The 12,550-nt window shown below is 41.4% G+C and overlaps 1 protein-coding gene across 2 annotated transcripts in view; it reads left to right on the top strand.

The window, feature by feature from the left end:
- nrg3a (neuregulin 3a) overlaps window positions 1–12,550 on the top strand; it is a 394,622-nt gene that overhangs the window by 335,703 nt on the left and 46,369 nt on the right. Inside the window, exon 4 of one of the 2 annotated variants that reach the window (XM_014154879.3) lies at window positions 12,242–12,265. In XM_014154879.3, the coding sequence (XP_014010354.3) occupies window positions 12,242–12,265 (24 nt within the window). Of the gene's footprint in view, window positions 1–12,238; window positions 12,266–12,550 lie in introns of both variants that reach the window. The other variant, XM_014154878.3, reaches the window with a different exon arrangement.

Below are 12,550 nucleotides of genomic sequence, written 5' to 3'. Positions count from 1 at the left end.
GTGGGACGCCCACCCACGGTTCACACTATTCAACAGCCAGTGAAAAATCAGAGCGCCAAATTCAAAACCACAAAATGTCATAATTCAAAGTTCTCAAACATACGACTATTTTACACCATTTTAATGATACACGTCTCCTTAATGTAACCACATTGTCCGATTTCAAAAAGGCTTTATGGCGAAAGCATAAAGTTAGATTATGTTAGGACAGTTCCAACACAAGAAAAACCACACAGCCATTTTTCTAGCAAGGACAGGCGTCCCAAAAAACAGAAAACCAGCTAAAATTATGCACTAACCTTTGACGATCTTCATCAGATGACACTCCTAGGACATCATGTTACACAATACATGCATTTTTTGTTCGATCAAGTTGATATTTATATCCAAAAACAGCATTTTACATTGGCGCGTGATGTTCAGAAAATATTTTTCCTCCAATACTGTCGGTGAATCAGCACAACAACTTACAAAAATACTCATCATAAACGTTGATAAAATATTAAACTGTTATTCAAAGAATTATAGATGAACATCTCCTTTATGCAACCGCTGTGACAGATTTCAAAAAAGCTTCACAGGGAAAGCACACTTTGCAATAATCTGAGTACTGCGCTCAGAAAAAGACATCAAGCAATACAGATACCCGCCATTTTGGAGTCATCTAAAATCATAAATAGCATTAGAAACATTCACTTACCTTTGATGATCTTCATCAGAAGGCACTTCCAGGTATCCCAGGTCCACAATAAATGTTGTTTTGTTCGATAAAGTCCATAATTTATGTCCAAATACCTCCTTGTTGTTTGCGCGTTCAGTAAGCTACTCCAAGTGTAGGAAGTGTCACGACAAAAAGTCAAAAAAAGTTATATTTATGTTCGTTCAAACATGTCAAACGTTGTATAGCATCAATCTTTAGGGCCTTTTTAACTTAAAACTTCAATAATATTCCAACCGGACGATTCCAATGTCTTGAAAAACGTTTTAGAACACAGCTACCCCTCACGTGAATGAGAGCCAACTTCCAACTTCGTTTGTTGGCTCTCTGTTCACCATAGACGCCTCAAACAACTTTCTAAAGACTGTTGACATCTAGTGGAAGCCTTAGGAAGTGCAACATGAACCCTAAGTCACTGTGTGTTGGATAAGCAATCACTTGAAAAATCTACCGCCTCAGATCCTCCACTTCCTGGTTGGATTTTTTCTCAGGTTTTTGCCTGCCATATGAGTTCTGTTATACTCACAGACATAATTCAAACTGTTTTAGAAACTTCAGAGTGTTTTCTATCAAAATCTACTAATAATATGCATATTCTAGTTGTAGGCCGTTTAGTTTGGGTACGTTTTTCATCCGGCCGTGAAAATACTGCCCCCTACCCAAGAGAGGTTAAATGTGTAGCCTGGCGAAAGTAAACCCAGCACAGGACACTAACTAATGTGGGGTTGTTTATTCTGTCAAAGATTACATTTAAAGTAGAATAATGTAGAAGGGAAATCACCACAAGATGAAGTCACCATAAAATAAAGTGCAGTCTAAATCACAATCAAATGAAATAAATACGTTAGTAAAGTGCATAAAAACAATCTGAGTACAATAAGTGCAAAGTGAAATGCATAAACGGTAGTGTCTCTGCTTTCAATAGAAAAACACAGTAAAATACAGAGACCACAATGTTCACAGTTAGAATGGACTTTATAATATTTGAAATATCTGGGTACAAGATGTCCATAAATAAAATGACATTGTGCATGAAAAACAAAAATACATTTAGTCATAAAACAATATGAATACTTACAAAAACACTGTCCAGGTGATATCCTAACCCCACATGGAACAGTAGGTCCTCATCTCCCCATACAGCACTGGGAGAAATGTCATATCAACAGATAAGTTACAATTCTAAAATGTTACAAAATACAACCCCCTGAAGCATTACATGAAATAGAATGTAATTCTGATAATTACTCATGCTTCAAATAATGTTATCATCAACTCCATAACGTGGTTCTGAGAGCACTGGTATTCAGCTAGCAAGAAGCTAACATCCTCATGTCAACCTGAAAGTATCAACAGGCTAACATGACCATCTGGCATAAATATTACAAAACAAACTCTTATACACCGCAGATGATGCAAAATATGATATATTCTGGTACAAGAGTAAAATAAAAAGTATTATTTATCCATCTAAAGTGACGTTGGACCCACGATGGATTTCAACCGCTCTCCAGTGTAATTGCTTGCTCTCACTCTTACACACTGCGCATGCACAATCCCATAACTGCTTGCACACTTTATTTATAAATCTCTTAAAGCGACAATGCCATCTAGTGGATATAAATGAATACAGCTATGCGCTTTAAACACCTGGCTACAAATACATGTCAATTTGCTAATGCTTAGGTGTAGCCTGCTACAACATTTATGTAAAGAGATTTTGCTTGTGTCTGTTGGGAGTGATGTGTTATAATTTTTGCAAAATTAATAAGCTACCAGAGGAAGGTAGAGAGCTTTGTGCCCAATGATTTATAGATTACACAAGATGACTGACTGGGGAGCTGTGTTGAAGCCACCATACCTCCATCTTGGCACACCTTTGTAAAAAATATTTGTAAAAAATATTTTGGAAGCTATAGAAATGCATTTAATAATGTCTACATTAGTTTTTGCCACATTGTATTATATTACAGACACCTTAATCCATACTTTTAAATTCGATCATCCATCCATACTTTTAAATTCACCATATATATATCATATATATATATATATATATTGCTCAAAAAAATAAAGGGAACACTTAAACAACACATCCTAGATCTGAATGAAAGAAATAATCTTATTAAATACTTTTTTCTTTACATAGTTGAATGTGCTGACAACAAAATCACACAAAAATAATCAATGGAAATCCAACTTATCAACCCATGGAGGTCTGGATTTGGCGTCACACTCAAAATTAAAGTGGAAAACCACACTACAGGCTGATCCAACTTTGATGTAATGTCCTTAAAACAAGTCAAAATGAGGCTCAGTAGTGTGTGTGGCCTCCACGTGCCTGTATAACCTCCCTACAACGCCTGGGCATGCTCCTGATGAGGTGGCGGATGGTCTCCTGAGGGATCTCCTCCCAGACCTGGACTAAAGCATCCGCCAACTCCTGGACAGTCTGTGGTGCAACGTGGCGTTGGTGGATGGAGCGAGACATGATGTCCCAGATGTGCTCAATTGGATTCAGGTCTGGGGAACGGGCGGGCCAGTCCATAGCATCAATGCCTTCCTCTTGCAGGAACTGCTGACACACTCCAGCCACACGAGGTCTAGCATTGTCTTGCATTAGGAGGAACCCAGGGCCAACCGCACCAGCATATGGTCTCACAAGGGGTCTGAGGATCTCATCTCGGTACCTAATGGCAGTCAGGCTACCTCTGGCGAGCACATGGAGGGCTGTGCGGCCCCCCAAAGAAATGCCACCCCACACCATGACTGACCCACCGCCAAACCGGTCATGCTGGAGGATGTTGCAGGCAGCAGAACGTTCTCCACGGCGTCTCCAGACTCTGTCACGTCTGTCACGTGCTCAGTGTGAACCTGCTTTCATCTGTGAAGAGCAATTTGCCAATCTTGGTGTTCTCTGGCAAATGCCAAACGTCCTGCACGGTGTTGGGCTGTAAGCACAACCCCCACCTGTGGACGTCGGGCCCTCATACCACCCTCATGGAGTCTGTTTCTGACCGTTTGAGCAGACACATGCACATTTGTGGCCTGCTGGAGGTCATTTTGCAGGGCTCTGGCAGTGCTTCTCCTGCTCCTCCTTGCACAAAGACGGAGGTAGCGGTCCTGCTGCTGGCTTGTTTCCCTCCTACGGCCTCCTCCACGTCTCCTGATGTACTGGCCTGTCTCCTGGTAGCGCCTCCATGCTCTGGACACTACGCTGACAGACACAGCAAACCTTCTTGCCACAGCTCGCATTGATGTGCCATCCTGGATGAGCTGCACTACCTGAGCCACTTGTGTGGGTTGTAGACTCCGTCTCATGCTACCACTAGAGTGAAAGCACCGCCAGCATTCAAAAGTGACCAAAACATCAGCCAGGAAGCATAGGAACTGAGAAGTGGTCTGTGGTCCCCACCTGCAGAACCACTCCTTTATTGGGGGTGTCTTGCTAATTGCCTATAATTTCCACCTGTTGTCTATTCCATTTGCACAACAGCATGTGAAATTTATTGTCAATCAGTGTAGCTTCCTAAGTGGACAGTTTGATTTCACAGAAGTGCGATTGACTTGGAGTTACATTGTGTTGTTTAAGTGTTCCCTTTATTTTTTTGAGCAGTGTATATTGCATTCGGAAATATTCAGACAACTAGATTTTTTCCCACATTTTTGTTACGTCATCAAGCTACACATAATACCTCATAATGACAAAGTGAAAACAGGTTTTTAGACATTTTTGCAAATGTATAAAAATAAAAAACAGAAATACCTTTTTTACATAAGTATTCCGAGCCTTTGCTATGAGACTCAAAGTTGAGCTCAGGTGCGTCCTGTTTCCATTGATCATTCTTCAGATGTTTCTACAACTTGATTGGAGTCCACCTGTGGTCAATTGAATTGATTGGACATGATTTTGAAAGGCACAAACCTGTCTATATAAGTTCCCACAGTTGACAGTGTATGTCAGATCAAAAACCAAGCCATGAGGTCGAAGGAATTGTCCATAGAGCTCAGAGACAGGAATGTCTCGAGGCACCTATCTATTGAAGGGTACCAAAACATGTCTGCAGCATTTAAGGTCCCCAACAACACAGTGACCATTCTTAAATTGAAGAAGTTTGGACCCACCAAGAGAGCTGGCCGTCCGGCTAAACTGAGCAATCAGAGGAGAAGGGCCTTGGTCAGGGAGGGACCAAGAACCTGATGGTCACTCTGACAGAGCTCCAGAGTTCCTCTGTGGAGATGGGAGAACCTTCCAGAAGGACAACTATCTCTGTAGCACTCCACAAATCAGGACTTTATGGTAGAGTGTTCAGATGAAAGTCACTCCTCAGTAAAAGGCACATGACAATCCGCTTGGAGTTTGCCTAAAGGACTCTCAGACCATAAATAAGATTCTCTGGTCTGATGAAACCAAGATTGAACTCTTTGGCCTGAATGCAAAGCGTCACATCTGGAGGAAACCTGGCACCCTCCCTACGGTGAAGTATGGTGGTGGCAGCATCATGCTGTTGGGATGTTTTTCTGCGGCAGGGACTGGGAGACTAGTTAGGATCGAGTGAAAGATGAACAGATCAAAGTACAGAGAGATCCTTGATAAAAAACCTGCTCCAGAGCGTTCAGGACCTCAGACAGGGGCGAAGGTTCACCTTCCAACAGGACAACGACCCTAAGCACACAGCCAATACAATGCAGGCGTGGCTTCAGGACAAGTCTCTGAATGTCCTTGAGTGGCCCAGCCAGAGCCCAGACTTGAACCTGATCGAACATCTCTGGAGAGATCTTAAAATAGCTGTGCAGGGAAGCTCCCCATCCAACCTGACAGAGGATCTGCAGAGAAGAATGGGAGAAACTCCCCAAACACAGGTGTGCAAAGCTTGTAGTGTCATACCCAAGAAGACTTGATGCTGTAATAGCTGTAACTGTAACTGTGCTTCAACAAATTACTGAGCAAAGGTTATTTTTTAAGATTTGCAAACATTTCTAAAAACCTGTTTTTGCTTTGTCATTATTGTGTGTAGATTGAGAGAAAAAAACGACTTGATCAATTTTATAATAAGGCTGTAACTTATCAAAATGTGGAAAAAGCCAAGGGGTCTGAATACTTTCCGAATGTACTGTATATATATAAAAACACTTTCTTTAAAATATAATTTTATGTTCTCATGTTACTGTCCCACTACAACAAAATAAATGCCTAAGTAAAAGTAATGTTACCCTTGAAAAATGTAATTGAAATACTGTAGAATTCCATTCATTCCTATGGAGGATTGATCCTACTGGGGAGTGCCAATATGGCCCGCCGGTGGCTTCAAAGCCTCTCACTGGACAATACATACAGTAGCATTAGCAATCCAGGGTTTATATACGTCCTTGGATGTTCTCAGCCTGCACAACCTGCGATTTCTGTGAACGTGATTGGTCAAGACATGCACAGAGAATGCCGTTTTTGTAGGTTTTTTTGATTAATGCTGAAAATAAGTTCTGTGGAAAACACAGGCATGAGATCTTTTTCGTTTCGTTCTATGACATAATCTTCATCAGCTAACGTCACTTTTTGTGAATTTTGAAGTAATAAAAAAGCACATAAAGGCTTTACAATTGATAAAGTTTACGTTAACTGACTGCTATTATATCATAGAACAAAACGTATAAGATATCCTAAACCTGTGTTAACTTATTTTCAGCGTTTATTCCAAAACCCTATTCATTCATTTTTGCTGTAGGTGGCTGAAATAACCAGAGGTAACTCATTCCCGGGTTTGAGGATGTCACGTCCTGGCCAGTATAAGGTTAATTGTTTTTGTAGTTTGGTCAGGACATGGCAGAGGGTATTTGTTTTATGTGGTTCGGGGTGTTGTGTTTGTGTAAAGGGTGTTTGATTTAGTATTTCCGGGTTTTGGTTTATGTTTAGTTAATTCTATGGTTAGTCTCTTGTTTGTGTTTCTATGTTTGGTTGATTGGGGTTGGGACTCTCAGTTGAAGGCAGGTGTTGTCTATCTGCCTTTGATTGAGAGTCCCATATATTAGGGTGTGTTTGTATGTGTTATTTGTGGGTGATTATTCTGTGTATAGCCTTGTGCCATACCAGACTGTTTATTTGTCGAGTGTTCGTTTTTCGTGTTTTGTTATTTTGTATGTTCATTTTTGAGATTAATTAAAAATCAAGATGAGCATTCACGTACCTGCTGCGTTTTGGTCCTCATTCACCGACAACAGCCGTGACAGAGGACTACAAGCTGGCGAGTTTTATGTGAAGGACAGAGAAATTGTGGGCGAGTTGGCAAATCATGAGAAAAATCGCAAAAAAATAATAAAAAATTCCCCTCTTTTTAAGGTTTTTACATCAATATTTTCATTAATGGGATACTTCGGGATTTTGGTAATTAAGCACTTTATCTACTTCCTTAGAGTCAGAAGAACTCATGGATACCATTTTTATGTATCTGCATCCAGTATGAAGGTTGTTAGAGGTAGTTTTGCTAACCAGTGTTAGCGCAATGACTGGAAGTCTAAGATATCAACTAAATGTTAACAGTTACCATAGACTTCCAGTTATTGGGCTAACACTAGCTAGCAATTGCACTTATGCGAATTAGCAACTTCCTTCAAACTGCACACAGAGACATAAAAAATGGTATCCACGAGTTCATCTGACTCTGGGGAAGTAGATAAAGGGTTTTATTGCCAAAATCCTGAAGTATCCCATTAAACAAAATCAGAAGTCATGGGAAAATGCTGGGGCAAATGCCAGCTCACCACACATTTTACATGGCTTCAACACATTTAGATGATTGTCTGCCTAACCTACACTATCCCACATGCTCTGGTGGCCCCTAGCCCCCCCCCCCCAGATAGCATATGAACATGTCATAAGCCATGGCAGAAATGTTTAGAAATATAGGAAGTTAGCTGTAAAACTGGTTCCTTTTCTCTGAACCTCATGGCAAGATGTGGAGAACAGCACAGAATTTGCTTTACATTTTCTAAATTCTCTCAGCCTCATTGCAAAATGTGTAGTATAGCATGACATCAGCTATAAAACTGCAATGTTTCTCTCTGCCCAATGACAATATGTGTAGAATTGCAGGAAATTAGCGTTAAACGGAAACAATTTCTCTCAGCCTCATGGCAAAATGTGTAACAGCATGAGATTAGCTATGAAACTGCAGATTCTTCTCCTGACTCACGCACATCCTTTAACACAGGATCATTTAACCATTAACCTGAGGGGGAATGTGGCTGTTACACTGGGAAACTAAGATGATTAGGGCCGCCATTTTGCTAGTTTTCAAATGGATGATAGTTTCGGGAAGAGAATGTGTTTGTGGAGGGTGGTTGTGGCTTTCAGGGTCATAGACTTCATCTTAAAACTCACCAGCAACTAACTCTAGACTCACAGTACTTTGAATTGCCTACACACCTGGGCCAAAATGTGACTGAAGTTTCAAAGGATGTGGACACACTGTACAGTACATACTGTAGAGCTCAAAGCCTGGGTTAGGGTTTGCCTTATTTATGAAGTGGGGAACGGGCGTCAGACAGTCTCTCGCAGGACAAGGTGTGTGCAGGGTCTCAGGTGGACCTGGTTCCCATAGCAACACCTCCAGACACAACAGAGAAAGAGAGGGAGACAGAGAGGGCTGAATCCAAGGACATGCTAGCCTCCAGGCGTCACAACACTGAAGGACGGCTAGTCTTAACTGCCAGCAAAATGGCTGAGTGTCCATGGAGACAGAAACAGTGACAGAGGGAGAGAATGGATATGTGTGTGTGAAAGAGAAAGAGTCAAAGCCAGTGTGAATCTTTTATCTTTTCTATCCATCTTTAATCTCGGAAGATAATTTTTTACTCTACTGTACCTCAGAGAGGCACACCATAAAGCGATCACGTATCAATTCAAATCTCTTCAGCTCATAGGAGGTGGCTATCCGTCAAGACATTGATTTTTGCACAAAAAGAAATGAGAACACTTAAATTGGAAATAAATAATGTCATATTCTGTTTTATTTCCAAGCCATATACCAGCACCATTTGTATTCTGAAACTCTGAACATGATGCGATCCCTCAGCACATTGATACAGTAATTCATGGTGTCACACAAAATAAGAGAGTCAGGGCTGGAGTTTTCCCTCGTTTACTGCACCATTTTAAACTTAGAAAAACTGTTTAACTGACAGACAGAAAATGTATTGACCTCTCAAAAGTAAAACACGACTTCCCAGGAACGGCACACTTTGAAAATGGAGTATGAGGAATGAGGCATTTTCTAAACGCCACTTTACCCACGTGTGTTCTGTCTCTTGCCCAACCCATCGGTTTCTGGGACTAATAAGACGGTCTAGAATGGATTTCCATTCTAAAAATCATTGGAAAGGTACTCAGATCCAGACTCATTGCGGAGAACAAACTAACGTCTGTGGGCATGGCATAGCGTTTGACCGGAGCAAGGAGTTTGGGTAGCCAGACAAGGGTAATGCCTCACCTGATATCTCAACCAGAGTAGTTGTGACAGTAGCAGTTCACTTCTCTCACTAACAGCAACTGAGGGTCAGCTTCCGGAATGATCAAGTACAGTTGAAATAACCATGGAGTCTCATCTATCAGTACAGGGCACCACGGCAATTCACAGTTACCTACAGTATGTAGTCGCGGAGATGGTAATTTTGTTTGTTCCCTTTGTTTGCTATTCTTAACTACAGTTCCAAACTTTGAACACCTTTACAAAGGTCTTGCAGGTAGACATAGCGAGATTTTGTATCTCCTCAGCTACCCCAGATATTTCACAGTTTTGTGTTATCCCTGAACTAGCTCACCTGATTCACCTAATCTAAGGCTATGTTGAATACATTGTGCTAGCTCTGAAATTGTTCAAATACATGGAATGGCTGGGGGTCACTGTGGAGAGTTTTGAAAACCCCTGCATTAGAAGACGATTAAAGTCAATAGTTACAGTGAATTGCCAATTCAAAGAAACTGGTAAGTTACTGCTGAAAAATGTATTTTTCTGTGTATGGACAGTACGTCAGCATTCTTTTACCACAGGGGGACTCACAAAGGCTTGGCCTTGACAGGCTTGTCTGGATACCTGGGTGGGCGAGGAGGCAGTGACATGATCATGGGACAACATGTCAGCCAACCAGAAGTGAAGTCTCTGAGATGGTCTTTTTTTCCCTTTTTTGTTTACTTCAGTTCAGGTGAAGAACTTAGAATGCCTTTACAAAAGCATTGCAGTTAGAATGACTGACTTTGTATTGAAATCATGGACATTGAAGGACAATTATAGTCATCAGTTAGAGTGAACTGCAGATTCAAAGAGACTGGTGACTTCTGGATGTTTTTCTTTCTCTCTATACTAGTATGTGCGTCAGCATTCTTTCACCACAAACTCGCAAAGACTCACAAAGTCTCCCATAAGGCTCCAGACTACCCTTAACCAACTACCTTTGATACCTTGGTGGGTGGGGAGGCAATACCATGAATAACGAGACAACGGTAGATGCACCATGGGACAACATGTCAGCAAACCAACAACATGTCAGTCAACCGACATGAGGGGCTTTTTCCCGGGAGAGCAGCTTTAGGGAGTCTGTATTTCTTGTGGTATTTTCTGGGCTATTTTAGTCGTTTTTGCCTCTTTACGCATTTACCTGCAGACAGGTGGAGGGGCTATGTTGGCATGGTGAGTGTTCTTCAGGGAGGTGTGGGGTGGAAGGGAAGTAGGATGACCGGCAGGTCACAGGTACCCCACTGGCTGCACCTGCCTCTCCGTCTGGCCACAATCACACAGAGACATCAGGGAGCAGCCACCTATGTCAGAGGAGGCTGCTGAGGGGAGGACGGCTCAAGATAATGGCTGGAATGGAGTGAATGGAATGGCATCAAACACATGGAAACCATGTGTTTGATGAGTTCTATACCATTCCATTTATTCCGTTCCAGACATTATTATGAGCCATACTCCCCTCAGCAGCCTCCTCTGACCTATGTACACACTGCCATATTGTTCTACCTAGGGCTCTGTGTCGGCCAGCCCACACTGGTACAGGGGAGATGGCGTTCGCAAATGTCACCTCCAGCTGAATAACAAATTGAACTTTTGTTCTGCCAAAGACTCTCCAGTGAAAAATATAGATTTTATTTTTCTTTGTGTTGCTATTCTATGTGTAGGATCACTCTTATATTATGGCCTTCCCGCACTGTTGCAGTGCACCAATAAGACACAGGAGTTCCTTTTTTAGGTTTAGATTGGTACAATATGTTCTACAGATCTGAGTTCAGTTCCAACTGGGTGAACGGCACCAGGACGCCATCTGGTTGTGCTGTCAATATTAAATAGCTTGTCTCGTTATAATTAGTGATGCTCTTTTATGCTGTGATGTTGCCTTACTGCCACACCTCTGGATTTAGATAGATGTTGCTGTAGACATTTGTTATTTTCAAAATTAATCTCAAGATGAAAGGCAATGACAAGACATCATGAATAACTATAATAAAAATATATATCAAGTACAGCATATCCAGGTAGGGCTGCAGTACAGCTTTCCTTTTCTCTCTATTCACAGGTACAATACATCAACAGCATTTTCATAGAATACTCATTCTGTTGCGTTCCTCTTCATGTCACTGTGTATTGAAGGGAGATCTCTAGAAGGGAGGCTGAGGTCTCAGGATCACTGACTGAGAAATGATGCAATGACATCGCTCTTTAAAATTATGAGATTAAGCTCAGATCTCCCAGACCCCTTGGTATTCCACTATGCAGCGTAATTAATCTTACCTCTGACAGTACGCTCAGGAGATAGATAACATCTCCACTGCGGCAAAGCCATTGGTGTTAGGAGTGTTTCAGCCACTTATTCATGTATACCAATATGTTTCTCTGGGGCTACCCCCCACTGTCCTGACCTAAGTGATGACTATTTTCCCACCGTAGTTCAAACTATATGACACACAGACTAAAATGTACATTACAATTACAATAAAATGTACAAAATGTCCTTATAAATGTAAATAGTATGTTTGTGCTGCATGGATTCTCAGGGAACCATTTACACAACACAACTGTATACATGGCAACAAAATCGTGTGACCACTAAGCTCCACAGTCAAAACTGCGGAAACAATCTTCCACTTTTTGTAATCTGAGATGTAGGCAAAAGTCTTATGTCAGGATATCTCACTACGCACTGATATCTTTCACAGAGTGTAATATACACTAGAAATCGTGTAATTCATGGTGCGTTTTTCGAGCATGGGAAATAAGTCACGGAGTCTATGGGCGCAGTCTACTCTGTGTCAGCTTGGATTATGCCCAGAGCATGTGTCTACTGACGCTATGTGACGTGAATACAGGGGGCTATTGGATCTCCCTTACATAAAACAACAAGTCATAGACAATGCTACTTTACGCTGTGACAGGATGCTAACGTGCATCTGTTTCTAATAGCTTTCTCTCTCTCTCCCTCCCTCCCTCTCCTGTTGTCCATGTCTCCCCTTCTCTCCTCTCCTCACTGGAACAGCAGATCACTTGGGCATTGAGTTTATGGGTAAGAAAGCTTCTTCCTTTTTTACACTGCTATGAGTCATGTTTTCTGAAATCAAGTTGTGCACCCACTTCGTTCGTAATGTTTATGAACCGTACTTATATGACTTGCATACCTTCCACGTTTGTTTGTTTTTCACCTTTTTAATTATATATCATATTTCTATTTTATACATAACTATACCTTTTGTTTGTTCCGATGAGAACTTTTCACTATCCCATAATGTATGTAATGCAATTTAGAGGACAGCAATTTTCTCAAAGTCCTTCAAACAGAGGGCTATGGCAA

The sequence above is a fragment of the Salmo salar genome, chromosome 18 (genome assembly GCF_965601325.2).
Source record: "Salmo salar chromosome 18, fSalSal1, whole genome shotgun sequence".
Lineage (NCBI taxonomy): Eukaryota > Metazoa > Chordata > Actinopteri > Salmoniformes > Salmonidae > Salmo > Salmo salar.
The sequence above is the reverse complement of the archived record's forward strand: the minus strand, read 5'-3'. Positions and strand labels throughout refer to the sequence as shown.